Source organism: Sceloporus occidentalis, unplaced genomic scaffold (genome assembly GCF_023333645.1).
Source record: "Sceloporus occidentalis isolate IW3139 unplaced genomic scaffold, rSceOcc1.0.p SCAF_5, whole genome shotgun sequence".
Taxonomy (NCBI): domain Eukaryota; kingdom Metazoa; phylum Chordata; class Lepidosauria; order Squamata; family Phrynosomatidae; genus Sceloporus; species Sceloporus occidentalis.
Genome location: NW_028316985.1, coordinates 103,098,273 through 103,116,798, shown reverse-complemented (window position 1 = coordinate 103,116,798; position 18,526 = coordinate 103,098,273). Strand labels below are relative to the sequence as shown.

Sequence of the window (18,526 nt, the reverse complement as noted above, 5' to 3'; positions counted from 1 at the left end):
CACCACTGCTCTCTACTCTCTCAGCGCTCCTATGAGGAGAAGTGCCTAAAAGCTGCCACTACCATTTTCCTGCCCAGGCATTAAAAAAATGCCAAAAGTGGTACTGCAGTGGACAGAGTAGAGAGGTTTGGTACTTCTTTTAGATTCTCCCAGGACAGACTATGCTCTTGCCTCTTACCACTCTACTTGGAGAACAGAATGGTTCATTTTTGTAAAAGTTATGGTTTAGTACCATACCATGGATTGGGGCTGTGGCAACCATATGCTGCAGACTCAATCCACTTTGAAGCCAGCCAAATCTGCTCCTTTTTTGGTCAAGGAAAAATCAGTTTTTCCTGTCCCACCACGGCCCCATGGTGGCTTCATGAGGCTCTGGTGGTGTGTGGCATGTAAATACCCCACCACATCTGGGCAGCCAGGCAGCTTCCAGCCAGCTTCCTGGTGTCATCAGGTTTAAATGCTGAGCACCGATGATGCCCAGAAGTGAGCTTTTATGGCTGTCTGTCCCAGCCCTATATTGACCCATGGATTAGTCAGCCCAGGTTTTTTTTTTTTTGGGGGGGGGGGGGTCAATTTGTGACAAAGGCCTGTTACAGACTGTCAAAATAAAGCTGCTTGCTATGTACTGTATATGCATTATCCTACTTGAGAGTATGTATTTTCCCTGGAAAATGATTAACCATCCATTAAGAACCCAAGCCCTCCCTCCAGTCCATCTGCCTTGGTCCAGGCCTTGGAGGTAGAGAGGAACTGCTGGACCTCTTACCCTTTCCCTCCACCACTCTCTTCTCCTTCTGTGTCATGTCTTTTTAGATTGTAAGCCCGAGGGCAGGGAACCGTCTAACTAAAAAGATTGTATGTACAGCGCTGTGTAACTTTACAGCGCTTCATAAATAAAGGTTAATAATAATAATAATAATGCTTCGGGTCTCTTTGGAGGTATGCTATTTAAATGATGCATGGGTCCTAAGAGTCCGGAGGTCGCGCCAAAGCCACACACCATTCCTAAGCACTGGAGTGCAGCTTTGGTGCAGCTTCCGGATTCTTAGGGTGCATGCATCATTTAAACAGCATACCTCCAAAGAGACCCGAAGCAGCTTTATTTTGGCAGTCTGTAACAGGCCTAAAATTTCTAAAGTTATACATGAATATGTACAGTAATTTATTAGTACATAAAATTGGCTTCTATGACATTTGTGACCCAATGAGCCCAACAAAGTCCACTACGCTAAGGATGTTGTCTTATCAGGGATCAACGAATCTCATTTTTGCAGATAGCTTCAGGCTGCAGGGGCAGTGGGGGTTGCATCCCATTAGCAGGCTACTGGGTGTTGGGTGATTTGAAAACAGTTTGATGGATCCCAAGGTGTGCATACATGATTTAGTTAATGAAGGCTATGGTCTGAACAAAAGAAATAGATGTTTTGCTTTCAATGGCCTAAATCTGTAGTTAGTCCTGAACAGAGTAGATCCACTAAATTAATTGAATTTACCTTCATATTAACCCACCATTCAACAATTAATTGAATAGGTCTACTTTATTTGGGACTAATCATAAAAATACCAATCAAGGTGTTCAGCTGGTCATGCTAGGCCTGGGAGCAGAACATGGTGAAACTGGTGAGGTGGTACAGTAGCCAAATGGCAACTGTAGATGTTCTTATCCACTGCTTCCCAGCATCTATATCTGACTTTTCCTTCTCCCTCTCAAGAGAAGCTGAAGAGGAGACCCTGTCCCTCCTGTTCTTCCATGGGTGATGTAAAGCCTCATGCCCTGTTTCTGGATTGCAAGATGGTAGCGATCTGGCTAAGAATCAAAGCTGTAGGCTGGAATGTTGCCCTCAGGCTTGAACCTCTGAGGTGCCCTCAGACAAGTCAGCCTCTTGCCTTCAACCTATAGTGGTATGTACCTTGCAGGGCAATCGTAGAAATGTTTGACACAATCAAACAATTTAGATAGACTATATGTATCATATTATCATAACTACTACTCAGGTTTTAGTCCTCGACAACATCTTTAGATTCCTGATAACCATTAAAAGCTGCAATATGGTAACACCAACAGCAATGGTCTGGAATCCCTTTCAGATGTGTGTTAAATGCTCAAACAGCTACATTGACAACAGCAGCAGTGAAAAGCTATCTTCCATGTATACCTTCTAGATTTTTTTTTAAAATGGCAATCAAAACCTTTCTTTCTATCTTTATTTTTAGGGGGGGAAATTAGACATTCAGGCATTTCTGCGAATGGATAAATGGTTGGCAAGCAGTAATTATTCCAATCATGGCAGAAAAACTGAGCATCAAGTATATGTTTTAAACTATGAATTCAGCCAGGCTGCCAAAGACACACACACACACAAATACACACACACACCACATAACAAAATTCACTGCCATCCAATCTTCACTCATAAATGTTTTGTACTTCTCTTGAAGTGCTGGAGAATCACTGCTCAAATGTTTCTAATTTCGGGTATTTGTTCCTCTTCAGTTAAAACAAAAGGAAAAATTATACATCCAGATCCCCCCTTCCTTCTTGAATATTAAGTTTCTGAGACCCGTTTGTCAGTTGGACTGTGTCTAAACTGTTAGCTAATGGACATGTTTCACAAATCATTTCAGATGAAATTGAAAGTGCAGCATAGAAGAACATTTATGTCACTCAATATGAACAGTCAGGGCTTTAGCTGCAGTGATATGTATGACACTTTATCATAGGAGAATGAAGAATATTTCGTTTTGTTTCATGATCCTTATTAAAACAGATAAACATTAATAAACACTTTGGGGAAAAGAGGAAGAAAGAGGATCCAAACAATTACCACCCAGTCAGCCTGATATCAAGAACAGGAAAGATTCTAGAGCAGATCATTAAACAAATATTCTGTAAGCACTTAGGAATACTGTGATCACTAAAAGTCAATGTTGGTTTCTCAGGGGGAAAAAGTCTAATCGTATCTCTCTTTTTTTGATAGAGTTACAAGCTTGGTAGATAAAGGGAATGCTGTTGATGTAGCATATCTTGCTTTCAGTAAGGGCTTTGACAAGGTCTTCCAGAATATTCTTTTGAACAATCTAGTGAATTGTGGGCTACACAATGCTACTGTTAGGTGGATGTGTAATTTGTTGACTAACTGAACCCAAAGAGTCCTAGGGCAGAGTTCTGTCCTAGGCCAACTGCTATTTGACATCTTTATAAACACCTTGGATAAAGGAATAGAGGGCATGCTTATCAAATTTTAGATGACACCAAACTATGAGGACATGATCAGAATACAAAAATGATCTTAACAGATTAGAGAGCTGGGCCAAAACTACCGAAACAGGAAGAAATGTAAGATACTACTCTTAGGTACATGTAGGATAGGTGACACCTGGCTTGATAGCAGTGCATGTGAAAGGGACGTGAATCAGCAGTGTGATGCTGCAGCTAAAAAAGTCAATGCAATTCTAGGCTGCATCAATTCGAATATAGTGTCTAGATACAGGGAAGTAACAGTGCCATTCTTTTCTGCTTTAGTCAGACTTTACCTGAAATGTTATGTCCAGTTCTGGTCCTTACAATTGAAGGAGTATATTGACAAACTGGAACGTATCCAAAGAAGGATGACCAATATGGTAAAGGTATGGAAACCATGCCTTATGAGGGATGGGCTTAAGAAGCTGGGTATGGTTAGCCTAGAGAGGAGAAGGTTAAAAGATGATATGATAGACATGTTTAAATATTTAAAGGGATGTCATATTGAGGATGGATCAAGTTTGTGTTCTGCTGCTCCAGAAACCAGGACACAGAGCAATGGATTCAAACTGTAGGAAAAGAGATTCCACCTCAACATTAAGAAAAACTTCCTGACAGTAAGAGATGTTCAACAATAGAACACACTCTCTCAGAGAGTGGTGGAGTCTCCTTCTTTGGAGCTTTTTAAACAGAGGCTGGGTGGCCATCTGTGGAGAGTTCTTTGATTGGGTTTTCCTGCACAGCAAAGTGTTGGACTGAATGGCCCTTGTACTTTGTTCCAGTTCTATGATTCTATTATTCTATCCCACATGGGGAAAAGAGGCACCTCTACTCATTTTCAGTATAAAGAATCAACCCATTCAGAAACTTTTATATAACACATATACACATTTATATTATCTGAACTTTGTAAGCACAGCAAGAACTATAAAGCAATTTGCTTACCTGATCTTATTTATAATCTCATTGATGTCAATATGCTTCCTCTCCTCCTTTTTGTAATGATCCATAAACCGCACATAGTTCTCTGTCATAAGATGCTTGTTGAAGCTGCTGTCTGGAAGGGTGGTATCCACACCCATTTTCTGAAGGAATTCTTGATGGGTAAGGTAACCCTTTGCATTCAGATCATACCTTTTAAAGGTCCAAAGAAGACACAATTTCCATCATCAGTCATTAAGTTTTGCAAGCCTGGTGTAGTAAACAACTGTCTTATGAGCATATTCAGCCTTAAACTTCAATAGAAGAATATGAAGGAAACCTGCATTAAAATCAAATAAAACTGGATTTTGCAGAGGAGACCTAATAACAATATCAATTAGAAGTCTAATCTCAAGCATATGAATTCTTAATGCAAACTATATGTGGACTTTAGGAACAGCCTTACTTAAGGAACTCAAGATCCACTTAATTTCCAGAAGCAGCAACCATTACCTAAAACCCAGTGGTCTGCTGCTCATGTATTTGCATGACACTTTTCAAGACCATACAAGCAGAGACTATCATCTCAGTTTATATGCTGATGTGATATTTTTGATATGTGTGCCTTGACAATTATTTTTCACAGTTACTCAGCAAGGGCATGCGCAAATGCAATTGTACCTAAACTGACACGGAAAAATGTTATGTCCCCATGACCTCTATCCCACACTCATGGCCTAATTTATTAGCCATTAATAATATTGGATGTATGCGGAAGCACTCAGTAGTACTTTTACAAAATAGCAGATCCAGTTGCCCAAATTGGTTCCTCAAAGAGGCACTGCAGATTCCTTAAAGGTCTCAGCTCAGTATCTCTACCTTCTTCATTCCCAGAAATCTGCTTCTATTGTTTGTCTCTCACACAGATATCTAAATTAGATCCTCCCTCACTTGTTAGAAGGGAAAATATTCAATTTACACATTGAGAAGTACCTAGAAAGATCCAGCTACTTTCCAGTCTACAGCAAAAATATTAGTCCACCTGTCCTGAGCCATTAACCAAGCAACTGGTCTGCTATCACCAACCATTGCTTCATCTGGCTCCTAGTTTTAGGCCATTTCCTGTGATGTCTCACTTTTTTCAGTCCCTCTGTCTTTGGATCAGTCCCTCAGCATTTGTACTTCCCTGCCTACAGAATGGAGATGAGCAAAATGAAGTTTGAGGGCTACACTGGGGAGGTGTCTTTTTGTGGCCCCTTTGAGTCCCTTTTTCTGGCAACAAAGGGGCAAACTGCCTCTCATGGAAGCCTTCAGAAATGATTATTCATCTTTTAAATAAGTTGCAAGCAACCTCCTCCTGCTTTTCCTCTTACTCCTGTTGCATTTTTCACAGTCCATGTGGACCCAGAGAGACATGGGCCAAAATGTAGGCTCCTAGATCTGCCAAAGTTGCTCACCTCCTCAATATAGAGGAGGCTCTTCTCTGATGGTTTCCTTCTTGTTTCTAACTTGTTGTCTTTATCTGCTTCCTCCTACCTCTATTCTCCAAAGATCCTAAGGTTTCTATTTTGGTTCAATTACTCTCACCTTTTCAATGACTCTCTTTGCCTTGGTGCTATTTCATAGCTTCATTGCATTCTGGAACCTCTTTCCAGTCTTCAGTTATGTTATGTACAGTTTGAATACCATCTAATGTAACAGCTCCCCCCATCCACCCCTGGTTTGGTGGGACTGTAAATTGTATTCTCCATGTGCAGAACCTCATGTGCAGTGATAGGTGAAATATGGCCGTGTCCCTGGACCATCTCCAATGTCTTGTGCACAATGATGAAAAGTAACACAAAAAAGTAACACCATTACATGCAAGAAATTCTCCTTTCTGGTAGTAAGGGCATAATAGAGATGCAGTTTGTTAATACAAGTTGTAACAACATCAATAATAGGCTTTGGTGTCACAACATATAATATTTGTTTAAAAGTGATTTTTAAAGGTCAGTTTAAGAGGCATGGTATGAAGAATTTTTCAAGTTTTATACTATTCCTACTTAAAGAATGAATGTGAAATGTGAAGTCGAAGGCTTTCATGGCCAGCATCCACAGTATTTTCTGGATTTTTTGGGGCTATGTGGCCATGTTCTATAAGAGTTTATTCCTGATGTTTTGCCAGCAAATTAAAGAATGAAGTTTGAAAAGTGAGTGAACAGCATGCATTTGCTGTAGTTGGAAAAAAGAAGGGCAGTAAAATCTAATTGCAGTGGTAATTATATACCTTGCTGTAAGGAAAGCTTTCTCTATCATGAGATGTGCTGGACTATAAATTCTACAATACATAGCAGCAATCAGATGGTGGGATTTATGTGGCTGTAGGTTCTACATATGGAGAATGCCGCAAAAGGGCCTGGTTTTCTAAGCATTCTGGGCCACTACACCAGCTCAACCAACTGGAATTAGAAGCTTTACTTCTGCAAGTGCAATACAAGAGAAATTCCAGATTTGTCAGTATGATCCTCCGCATCTTTACTTAGAAGTAAATGAAAACTTGGTTGGGGCATTCTGAGAGCTGAAGTTCACAAAGGCAACTTTTGCAAGCTCTGAATAAATGCACTGGGTGCAAGAGAATGGCTAAGTACAATGAGCATAGGGTTATAGTCCATGATTTCATTTATCCCTTCAAGTGTTGCTTGTTCCATGAGACAGTGGGTGAAAAATATTGATGTAAATAGATATTCTAGCACTGACAGCTGTCCCTTATAAACTACATATGCAACACAATGTATCCCATAATCCCTCTGCAAAGGGCAGGGGTTATTTAGCAAACAAAGCAGTCTGGAAATGCCCCTTGAGGAAAAGGAATGTAAAAGAGGCCTGCTTTAGAACCCATGATACATATAATGAATTTCATTACAATTTCTGAATATGTAAAAATTAGGCTTGAGTCTGGTTACATTTACCTACATTGGCAAATATAATCTATATATCCTCAGATGACAATTTTCTGTGGGCTACATCTCACTTGTCAAAAACAGTGACGTAATTTTTGTTACCCTGTGCTGTATTTTCCATCACATAGAATAACCTATTCTATTCTGCAGTATTCTATTCTACTCTAATTGCCTATAAATATCTAATTTCCACTAGATTCCACTTCCAAATTTTTCTATTTTGCTTGCAACCACTTCATTTAATCACAAGGGAAGCTGGATTTTGTTTTTCAGATATCTAAAGTAGAGCATGTGTAGCAGATGGTTTAATGCTAAAGACACGCTGTCGCAAAACATCCTTAAGGAATAAGAAAAGAAACTGAAAAGCAATGGGGTAGAAAATAATTCAGTGATGAATCACTGTTAGGAAATAAACCATGCAGGCAAGACATTTTGAATCCAAGGCAATATACACCTGAGTCTTAAACCACAGATATATGTGTGTGTGTATGTGTGTGTATGTGTGTAAGGGTATATAGTACACAGAATACTAATATATTTACTTTACATTCTACAAGAATATACATTTATTCTTGAAATCTCTCCGTCTCCTTCAGCACAAAGACACAACAGTTGTTTCTCACTGTCCTCTATCATAAGGTAACTTATTTACATAGTAAATCCTAAGGCACACATTTTCTTGGACTACAGTTCATCAGATATATGATGAAGACAGCAGTACTAATTCAGACTAGAGCTAGGTATACTCACCTATGAACCTAAAAACAGAATGTAATCTTAATCCTAACTATTATTTTAAGTATTCAGGGGTTCACTTCCCATTTTAAAGGATTTCTCATTTTCATTGTCAAAGTCTTTTGGACTATGTTTCTAGCTGGTTCTGATAACCTAAAAAATCTATCCAGTAATCCCAACTATCCTTATATCTAATACAAATAAATCAAGCTTGCATAATACCTGTTCCTGACTACCTATGGAAATGCCACAGTCAAGTCATATTTCTCTGTTAACTTCATCAATTCTGACCTCTAGTAATGCTTATTCTAGGTTTTTACTTGGTTGTTAAAATTTCCCATTTTAAGAGCTCCTATCGATGAGCATCTTTGCCTACTTGTATACAAAATTTCAGTATCTTGACAATTCTGGAAATCTCTTAAACATTTTGAACATATGTATTGTGTCCTTTACTCTGTTGAGAAAAATACATGTTTTCTTTTTATACTTGTTTAACTCGTTATTATTGTGTCTCAGGCTACATATTAAAGAGATTCCAGCTTCCCAGTTAAGATGAAAATAGTCTAGCCATTCAGTGGATATACTTGACTTCTGTTTCTGGAGGAGAAATGTCCCATTTTCAGATTTTTCTTCCACTAGATACCTTAGATTACATGTGTATTGTTTCATGTCTAGTGCATAAGAAGCACTATAACAATTATATCAGTGGGGTTGTATGTTTATATGTGCTTTAAATATAAGTAACATAGCTCTTATGTTCAACAGAATTTATGAAGTAAGTCAGAAATCTGTGCTCATCAACAGCTGTCAAAAATAAAAACTTCCTGTTATAGTCCGTCAGGTCTTTACAGGCAATACTCATATAGTATCTTGTCAGTTTTGATATTATGTACCACTTCTATGTTTTTTGGCTGACTACTTTCTGACACATTCTGGAGTTCATGTAAATAACTAGAGAGCAGCATTCATGGGACTATCTTAAAGCTGAGAAAAAGCTCTCTAAAATGTTGATTTTAAAAACTTATTGAGGTTTTCTCTAGAACTATTTTTATTTTAGATTTTAGGTTTTACTGTGATTCTAAATGGTGGTGTGGGAATTCCTTGGAGCTCAAGGACTGGGTATGATTTCAGTAAATACACAAATAAAATATCTCCTCAGAGCTCTGCGTCTCAACTCTGATTTCTATAGTTTGAACCAAGAACAGTGGTCTGAGGAGACAGAGAATGATATGAGATACACTGCTGGAGAGAAAAGAATTATGGCAAAACATGCATGTCTCAGCTCCAGAAGCACATGTTTGCTTCTGGCCAGCAGCAGGCACACAACAGAAATCTGTCAGGCTAGAGATTGTGGCCCAGGTTGTCACACCATGATAAGTTAATTCTGCCCATTGTGATTACTGTTCTAACTGGCTTTGAAGATTAGTTTATTGCAGCAACAACATATAGCTATGTTAAGATGTCACACACATCAACTAGAAAATACCTGAGGTTATTTTGCATTATGGAAAACTGTGCTGCCTGCCTGCAGCAAACTCATCCCTGCTTTGAGATGGTGATAAGAGCCAAAGACAATGTTTACCACCTGGACTGTTTTGCACGTCAACGTCGTTAATCAGAAATTTTGCGTGGGAGACAACAATTTCCAAAAAAATATGATTCTTTGCCAGACAGACTATTGAAGGAGTTTAATTAAAGAACCCCAAGCCTGTGATTTGCTGCCTCACTGCTAATATAGAAGAACTTTCTGTTCTTCCTTTTTTCCCATTTATACAGATATCTACAGATATCTACCTCTATGTCCATATAGCTAATTTTTTTTTAGCAAAACCTACAAAATATAGAAAGATAGGATAGTCATGGGAAAAGAAGACTATAAATATAGTGGAAATTGAACCAGTTAGCACTCTAACATTTATTGAAAGATAATATATATATTTCTGAAGGGTTTTGTGTGTGTCAGGTGCTTGCTGTTTACCTTTTTCTTTTTAAGATATGAAATGCTTTTTTTTTTACTGCTGCATATAATGCACTTTAATTTTTAAAGCACAAATTATTACAGTTTTACTGTGTTAAAAGTTTAAGTTTTTTTACTATGTCCCTCTTAGTGAACTAACTCTAGATTCTTCACGTACCATTCCTCGTTCTTATAATCCAGTTGTATGTTATGTTGTTAGATTAGGTCTTGTGCTTATTGTTGTGATACACCAAGCTGAATGTAACCATCAATCATGTGTTGTGACCCTGTTCAACCTGTTAATTGTAGGTTTTTTGAGATGACAAAAATTGAAGGGTTACCAGACACATATATGGTGAATTGCATTGCACTGGGTAGATCATGAGATGGATCCAGGCCTGGATAAAACAAATATGAGATTAAGATATTCAGAGTTCAGTGCATGGCTGAATTACCACAGCTAATTCTTTGTTAATCCAAATACACACAGTCTTCCAAAGCACTATGGGAAATCTTTGGAAATTAGTAGGGCTTGTAATATAGAAATAATTGTGTAAACATGGCCTGTTTCACTCTCATACCACTTTATCAAACAGGCTCTGACATCTATAATTAAGTATGACAGTGAGGAGCTCATAGAAAGAAAGAAAGAAAGAAAGAAAGAAAGAAAGAAACTCCCTTTTTAGTGCCAGGCATTAAAATCCACAGGTAAAGCAAAGGGATGGGGAAGAAAACTATCAGCACAATCTTACCTTGCCCAGAGTTTTTCAAATTCTCTTGGGTTCATGGGGATGCCACATCTGTACAGGACGTCTTTCAAATTCTTTTTCAGAATTATGCCATTTCCTTCACCATCATATTCATGGAAATGCTAAAAGATGAAATGTCTTTAATAGCGGAGACTAGCACATTTTATAAGAAATGTCAAGATCCACCTGTGCAATTGGACTTTCTCTCCATACCCATTCCTCTGCAGCCCTGCAGGGCATACCTCCTCTAGGAGGTTTGTAGACAGAATAAGCCACTTCACAGTCACCCGACACAATGGCTGAGGAAAAACCTGAGCCAAATATATCAGTTCGGAGGATCGTTTGAGTAGCCCAGGCTGCACAGTTCAAGTGTTGCAGTGTGGCCCATATGTACTCTTCAAAAGAACCCAGGACAAGATTGCAATATCTAAGGCTCAAGTTAGACCTCACAGCAACAGTGCCACATGAGAATACCACATGGGACCACTCAGATATGAGACAAAGTAATGAAAGGTACCAATGAACCTAACCTGCCAAGCCACAGATGACTGGTCTCTTCTTCCAATAATCGTCAGGTGAAGAGAAGTGATAGAGTAATTCTGTTTTGCTTCTAATTATCATTACATTACTCAAATACTTCCAATGCAGAAGCCCAATAATATTCCACACTAGCACCTCAGAGAAAGCTACCTGCACTTGTGGCACCATCATGCCACAGCATGACTGGGGAAATGTGAGGTGCCACAGCAGTTTCATAATTTAGATTTGGGGACTATTGTTTATTATAGATTATGTGGTGTGTAAACTCTCAAACAAAGAACTTCCCCAAAACTGCAGCTGGCCACCATCTTTCCCCCTCAGTTTAATTCTAGAGCTGTATCGGAGCTCAGAAACTTTCAGAGGAAAAGAGGATGACATTCAGCTGCAGCCAAGTGTCATCCTCTTTTCTATCCAGAATGGTCGCTGACACACCTCCTAAATCATTTTTAAAGGAGGAAAGGGCTCACCGGGGAGGTGCTTGCTCAGGGTCCCCTCAATCATGGTGCTGATCCTGGCCACCCAGAGTATGAGACATGAGAAACAGTTCTGGGTTTGCTTCTTTTGAACCAAGAGGCACACCCAGAATATTCAGGCAGAAATGTGAAAGTGGGCTTAATTGTGAATGGAAAACGCTTACTCTCAGTTATACTTTCAGGAAAGCAGAGACTGAGTATATCATCTGCATTTAATTCTGCTTTTGGAAGTTTCAAAATACTGCCTTAGACAGCTCCAAGCAGATACTATAGTCCTGCTGTTTCAACAGTAGTGCCAACAACATATTTGCCTTCTTGTCTATAGCAGGAAGCTTTGCTACTACATTTTTAATAGCTGAAAAGCTCAGTTGCTTCAAATCAGATGTGCAATGCATTATTTTAAAACTTATCACACATTTTGATCATTAATGAGCTATTTGTTTATTGTATCTAAATGCTTGGTTTATACACACACACCATCAAAGATAAACATTGTATGAAGCTCTGAAATCTTTTTTAGACAACGTATTTGTTTAAAGACTACATAGAGCTTACCATAGCTAGGTCATTCCATCTGCTTTGTGCTTTGATACTAAGATAGTAATGAGCTTGTTCACAAGCTAGGTCTGCATCCGCCACTATCTGTTTGGGTCTCAAAAAGAAAGAATTATTATAATAACTAACTATGCTCTTCTTTTAATGGGATCATTAATATCCCACAAAGTTTGTTTGTTTCCTTGTTTTTTTATGTATGTTGTACAGATAGCTTTAAAGACTTATCACAAACATCTGCATACAAATGAATTCCTTATAAATATTGTCATCCTTCTCCAGCTGCAAGTTAGGAATGATGTCTTTAAAATTTCTGTTAATCCCTGTTATCATTTGCACATGCAGATTGGTCAAATTGCTTAATTACAACTGGAATTTGAGGGGGAAATATTTATAAATCAAAGCAATATCATAAAAGAAAAATGCCTATGAGATCTGAGGCAGCATAGGCAAATTATTACTAATTTTCACTGGAAAGTTAAACTAGCTGTATCTGATTTTTTTAAAAACAGGCCACACAAGAGTTCAGTTGTGAAAACAAATTATCACTGGGTGAAATCCAGTAAACATTAAACCCTCTTCAGGCAAGTTCACTTAAAACATGTAGCGTAAAATTTACAGCATGTCACCAAATGCTTCTTTTTCTTTTTTCTTTAAGGTAAGTCTGCAGAGGTCCAGACCAGCACTCACCTGGTGAATGAACAAATGAATAAAGATCTATTTTTAAAGCTCTTTGGTGATACAGTAGTCATGTTGTCCTTCAAATGTTAGTTCCCATTAGTCCTAGCCACCATAGCTAATAGTGCAGAATATTGGGAGCTGTAGTTGTACCTCTGCAAAGTTACACAGTTCCCACATCCATTTTAGCAACATGCTGTACATTTAAACTGGTGCATAGTTTAAACCTTTCCCAAGATTCTCATTGCGCAAAAGGAGGCTACATGTACACAGCTAATAAACACTTTGGACTTTCACAAAATAGACATGACAAATAAGGAGAAAACCAGAGAGGTTTGTTTTGTCCCCTTCCATGCATACAAAACCTTCACCGCGCTTTATGAAGATATAGAGGGGGAATATTGTCCAGCTGTGAAGAACTGTCCTGAAAAGAAAGGGTTAAGCACCCCTTTTCTGTCTCCATTTCCACATTCTTTTAGCTGTGATTACAACCTTCCAATGTTTTTTATTTAGCAACAATACCAATAAACCCCCCAAAATGAGGCATGTGATAGCACATGCCACATAGCTGCATTAAGAGCAATGAAACGGCACAAAGATGAGACAAATGGAAGTACTGTCAGTTTCAGTGGGATCAAAAGCCATTGCATACAATATACAGAATGGCAAGGTGAAGTAAGATGAAAGAAATATGGGTTTTATCATTTCAGGTTCCAAATGGAGGGTGAAGGGAGTCATACACTGACTGTTCCCTTCAAATAAATAACCAATAAGCCTACTTCTTATTAGTAAATTAACGCACAAGGAAAAACTAATCTGTGCGTGTTATTAAGAAGTCTAACTAGGTTTGGTTGGATTTATTCTTACAGGTCAGTCTCTCTCCTTGGCTTGCTACTTTTACGGCAAGAAGGCATTTCTTATGTGCGAGAATCTGAAGTGGCAAAATCCCAGATTCAGCCACCTCCAACTGTCATTTCATTCTCTTTATCTGAGGTGGGGAATCTCAGGCTATCTAAGTATAAATGAAATGGAATGAATGAATGAAATAGAATAAATGCTGCTGGACTCCATGTTCCGTCAGACCCAGCAGCAAGGATTAGGGGAATTATGGTCCAATAACTGTAGTGTCACAAGTTCTCCATTCCTGGTGTTTATTGCATGGAGTGGTTCTTAAATTATTTATTTTACTTATCTAGTCTCTGGAGCAGCTTGCTACCTCCTCAATATGACATCCCTTCAAATATTTTAACAGGGCTATCATATCACTTCTCAACCTTCTCTTCCCCAGGTTAAACATCCCCAGCTCCCTAAATCGTTCCTCATAGGTCATGGTTTCCAGACCCATTTTAGTCGCCCTCCTTTGGACACGCTCTAGTTTCTCAACATTCTTTTTTAATTGTGAAGCCCAGAACTAGACACAGTATTCCAGGTGGGATCTGACCGGAGCACAATAAAGTAGCACTATTACTTCCCTTGATCTAGACACTATACTTTTATTGATGCAGCCTAAAATCACATTGGCCTTTTTAGCTGCTGCATCGCAATGTTGACACATGTTCAAGTTGTGGTCTACTTGAACTCCTAGATCCCTTTCACATCTAGTCTCTTGAGGATGTTCCTGAGCACAGGTGCTCCCTTATCTCACATACCCATGAGCCCATCCTCAGAAAGAAGGGGTATGTAGCAAAGTACCTTAACAAGTTGTTTGACAGGAATTATGTGGTCCACTAGATGTCCACGACCCAAAACATGTACAGATTTGAATGCAATAACCTAAAATTTGAATATAGGTGCACTCAAAGTGGCCTGTGTTTAGACATGCCAATTTGTGTAGAAAACCTAATGACTAAAATATATCCTGGCATCTTTTGTTTGTGTGTGTCTTTTGTTCTGCAAGTGCGATAGGGAAATGGCATAAATGAACACAGCTCTTGTACTTCCCACAGGAGGATCCACTGCTTTCAATGAACATAGCCTTTCCTTCTATGGTGTCTTTAAAATACACTATGCTGCCAGTTCTCTATCACACAGGTAAGAGTATTCATCTGTAGAGGGGTGGGATAGAACAGGTTTCTCAGACTAAAAGCAGGACTTGACATACTGTGTCTTTAACAGCTGAAGAGAACAGAAAATTGGGGCAGATAAAGCTTCTCCTGCTGCTGCAGAAACATACCTTTCTTACTGAGCCTCATATTTCCTCCTCACTTGTCATTTCAAAGGGGAGTTAACCACCCAGCACAATAATAGATGAGAATGCTTCATAACTAAAGCTGCACCAAGGATGTTTCAAATTCTTGATCAAAAGTTTTCATATATCAAATGTAACATAAAAATGCATCACAGCTCACACAGCAGCTTATTTTGCTTAATTTGAAAGACTGAACAGGAAGAGTGAACAGGATGCAGAATTGATGAAGTGTTCATTCATTCACTGATTGTTTGTTTGTTTGTTTGTCGCCTTTCTCCCAGAGTAGACCCAAAGTGGCTTACAGAAGGAAATAAATTAAAACCTACCAATGCACCTTTTAAAACAATTGAAATAATCAGAATTAAAACAGTATAGAATTATTTTGAAACATATAAAAGTTAATAAATAAAATACAGGCCACAATTTTAAAAAAGCTTTCCAAGCAGAGTTGCATATTAAAAGCCTGCTTAAACAAAAATGGTTTTGCCTGCCAGCAAAGGCAAAGCAAAGAGGGGCCAGCCTAGACTCTCATGGAAAGCAGTTCCAGATGGTGGGAGCACCCAGTGAGAAGTATCTCTTGTGTCCTCACCAAGTGAGTTCCTGAAGGTGTCAGGAACAAGAGAAAGCTGTCCCGTGAAGATCTTAATAGTTCTTTTTCATCACATCTTATAATCTGCACAAGTCTCACAGTGGGAGGCGTGTAAGTTAATATCTCTTTACTAGGTGAAATATATAAGACTAATTTTGTATGGCAAAGAGAAGCAGAGCAAACAGTAACTACAAGTCCAGGCTACTTTCTGTTCACCTATTTATCATCACATCTGAAACAGCTTTGAATCTATTAACAATTGTGCCTCCAAATTTGGAGCTCTTCAAATGTTTTCGACTATAATTCCCATTCCTCACCATTATTTATGATGTTTGGGGTTAATAGGAGTTGAAATCAACAAGATCTGGAAGGCACAAAGTTTGGTATTGGTTAATTCACTGTCTTTCTACCCTGGTAAGAAATGTATCTGGAGCAGACTCATTTTTAGAAATCATTTTTCCCCAGCACTATATAATATCATCATATTTCCTCAATTATCTTTTTCTATGTAGTTTGCATCCCGCATTAATTGGCTAAAAGCTAATATAACAATAATGTAAATCTAACTAAATCTATGAGATTGCTGCCATTCTTACTTGTAAGACGGAGTCAGCCATGGGCGCATCTCTTTTGTTGAATGTGCTTGGAACAACTGAAGGAATTCTGGATAGTTTAATGTAGAGGTCACATTCATTCCCAGGAGACTAAGTAGACGTCCATATTCCTCATCTGTCATGCTGATCATAAAGCTATCCAGGAGGCGTCGGAAATCAAGCATGGTTACAACGCCATCATTGTTCAGATCTATTTTACGGAAGGCAATGTATGGATCCTAACAGGGAATATTTTTTCTGTTAACACTTGACCTTTTTTGTTTTCATTTCAGACATATCGTTAACTATAGCGTTAAACTAACTATATAGCTCAAAGTATGTCTAACATATATTTTATTCCAGATAATTCACATATATGGTAAATTTAAGGCTATGTAGGAAACAGATCACATAGGATGGATTCCTGAAAGATCTTCAAAACTAGCTTGTACAACTATGGTCCAAAACACATTGAAGAAATAATCCAGTTTGAGACTGCTTTAACTGCATTGGCTCAATGCTAGGGAATTCTGGGAACTTTCATTTAGTGGGACACTGAGCCTTACTCTGTCAGAGAGCTCTGTTACCACAGTAAACTACAATTCCCTGGATTCCCTAGCACTGAGCCAGGGCAGGTAAAGCAGTCTTGAACTGTATTATTTCTGCAGGGTGTTTTGGTCTTATATTTTAGGGATCCTTTATGAAACAGATATTCTATTTTAGGCTGCATTCACTGATCCAATTGGTTGCTAGTAATTTCCTTGATTTGAGCACATCATAAATAATATATCAAGTCAGTTGAAAGTCAGGTTAGCTGGCCCTCATTTTCACATAACCAACATGACTTTAAAGATAAACATTTCTGGAGTCTCACATTCCTTCAAAACAACTTTTCAGAACACGTTTAACTGGTAGTTTGATAAGCTTTATCGCTTATGCCCTTGGTCAGCAATATCATCAGAATGTTAAGAGGCCGGTTGAACTGTTAACCTTGCCCATGTGGCAAGCAGCTTGGCCCTTCTTGTATAAATACTGAGGGCTCCTTCTCAAGACTGTCCCTACAGTTGTAGTAAGCTGAACATGTCTGAAGTACTGACTTGCCCATCAACTTTCCCTGAAGTCTCAGAAAGGAGGGAGTGCCAGCAAATCAAATCTACAGTGGTAGCACCTTGACAGGAATCTCATTGCTGCAAGCCAAGCTTTAACATCTTCAACAGTGCATCTCACATTGCTGATCTTCTTTGCTTCTTTTCCATGATAAACCCTGTAAAATTTAAAAGGTGGGACAAATTCGTCTCTTTGACACAGAATTACTGCTGTAGATTTGATAATCTGGAGCCTTCTCCTTCCTGGAAGATCTAGGAAAGCTGAAAGCCAAGACATCACTAGAAACCTCTGCAGAGGAAACTCTTATAGTTTACAGTAACTGCAAATGAAGAAAGTTTGTAGAAAAATGTTTGAAGATACTGTTATCACAAAATAATCAGTTATGATGTTGATCAAGAGTATTACCACAGGAAATCATTACCCCATATTCTTCTGCAAGCTTGTCACTATATTGGCTGAGGCATTCTTCAGCAGACAAGAAGCGACACTTGTTGATATTGACTCGGCGATTCGGACCTTGTCCACCAAGTCTGGAATCTGAAATAGTTATTGGGATAAAACGTCAATTACCTACTTTTGCCCAAAGCAGATCTAAACAACTGACACTGGAATCAGTATGCTATAGTAGTTAGAGTGCTGGACTAGGACCAAGGAGATCCAGCTATGAATATCACTAGGTGATTTTGGGCCTTCTCTTTCAAGCTACCTTGCAGGGCTGTTTTGTGGATACAACTGGGGTGAGGAGAACACTGTCATGAGCTCCTTGAAGGAAGCATGAGATACAAATGTAAAGTACAAATGCATCAATAAAGGAATCAGTAATTTATTGATTTTATAAAAACATCTTCATAAACCTTAGAACCAGATCAACACCTGGTATGATCTTGAAGTGTTAGGCAATGCAAATGTTTGATCATTGCTAACATACATAGTTTCAATACAAGTAAAGAGAGAAAGGGAGTTTTAAAGGGAATGGCTCGATTATGTAAATTCTTTGTGGTATATGTAATTATTTGGCAGAAATCTCTGCAATCCTGCAATGTTATGGGGTCAGGTAACAATACAAAGATGGAGATAAATTTGTTAAGAGACGCATATGATTATCAAATATTACATCCTTGATTTGCAATTCCTAAGATTTTGTTTTCCAGTTTTACCAATATAATTTAAATAAAAATCCATGGAATATAAGTGTCTCCTCCCATTCTGAGAAAGGAACATGGTGAGAAAAAGAAGCACTCTACAAATGAGGTTCCTGTTT

At 38.5% G+C, this 18,526-nt stretch overlaps 1 protein-coding gene across 1 annotated transcript in view; it reads right to left on the bottom strand.

Moving 5' to 3' along the window:
• The window catches only part of EFCAB6 (EF-hand calcium binding domain 6), a 125,826-nt gene that overhangs the window by 33,200 nt on the left and 74,100 nt on the right, over positions 1 to 18,526 (bottom strand). The window contains exons 18-22 of the mRNA XM_089524971.1: positions 17,687 to 17,802; positions 16,162 to 16,397; positions 12,114 to 12,210; positions 10,549 to 10,667; positions 4,187 to 4,375 (exon numbers count right to left, since the gene is read on the bottom strand). Of these exons, the coding sequence (XP_089381097.1) occupies positions 4,187 to 4,375; positions 10,549 to 10,667; positions 12,114 to 12,210; positions 16,162 to 16,397; positions 17,687 to 17,802 (757 nt within the window). The remainder of the gene's footprint in view (positions 1 to 4,186; positions 4,376 to 10,548; positions 10,668 to 12,113; positions 12,211 to 16,161; positions 16,398 to 17,686; positions 17,803 to 18,526) is intronic.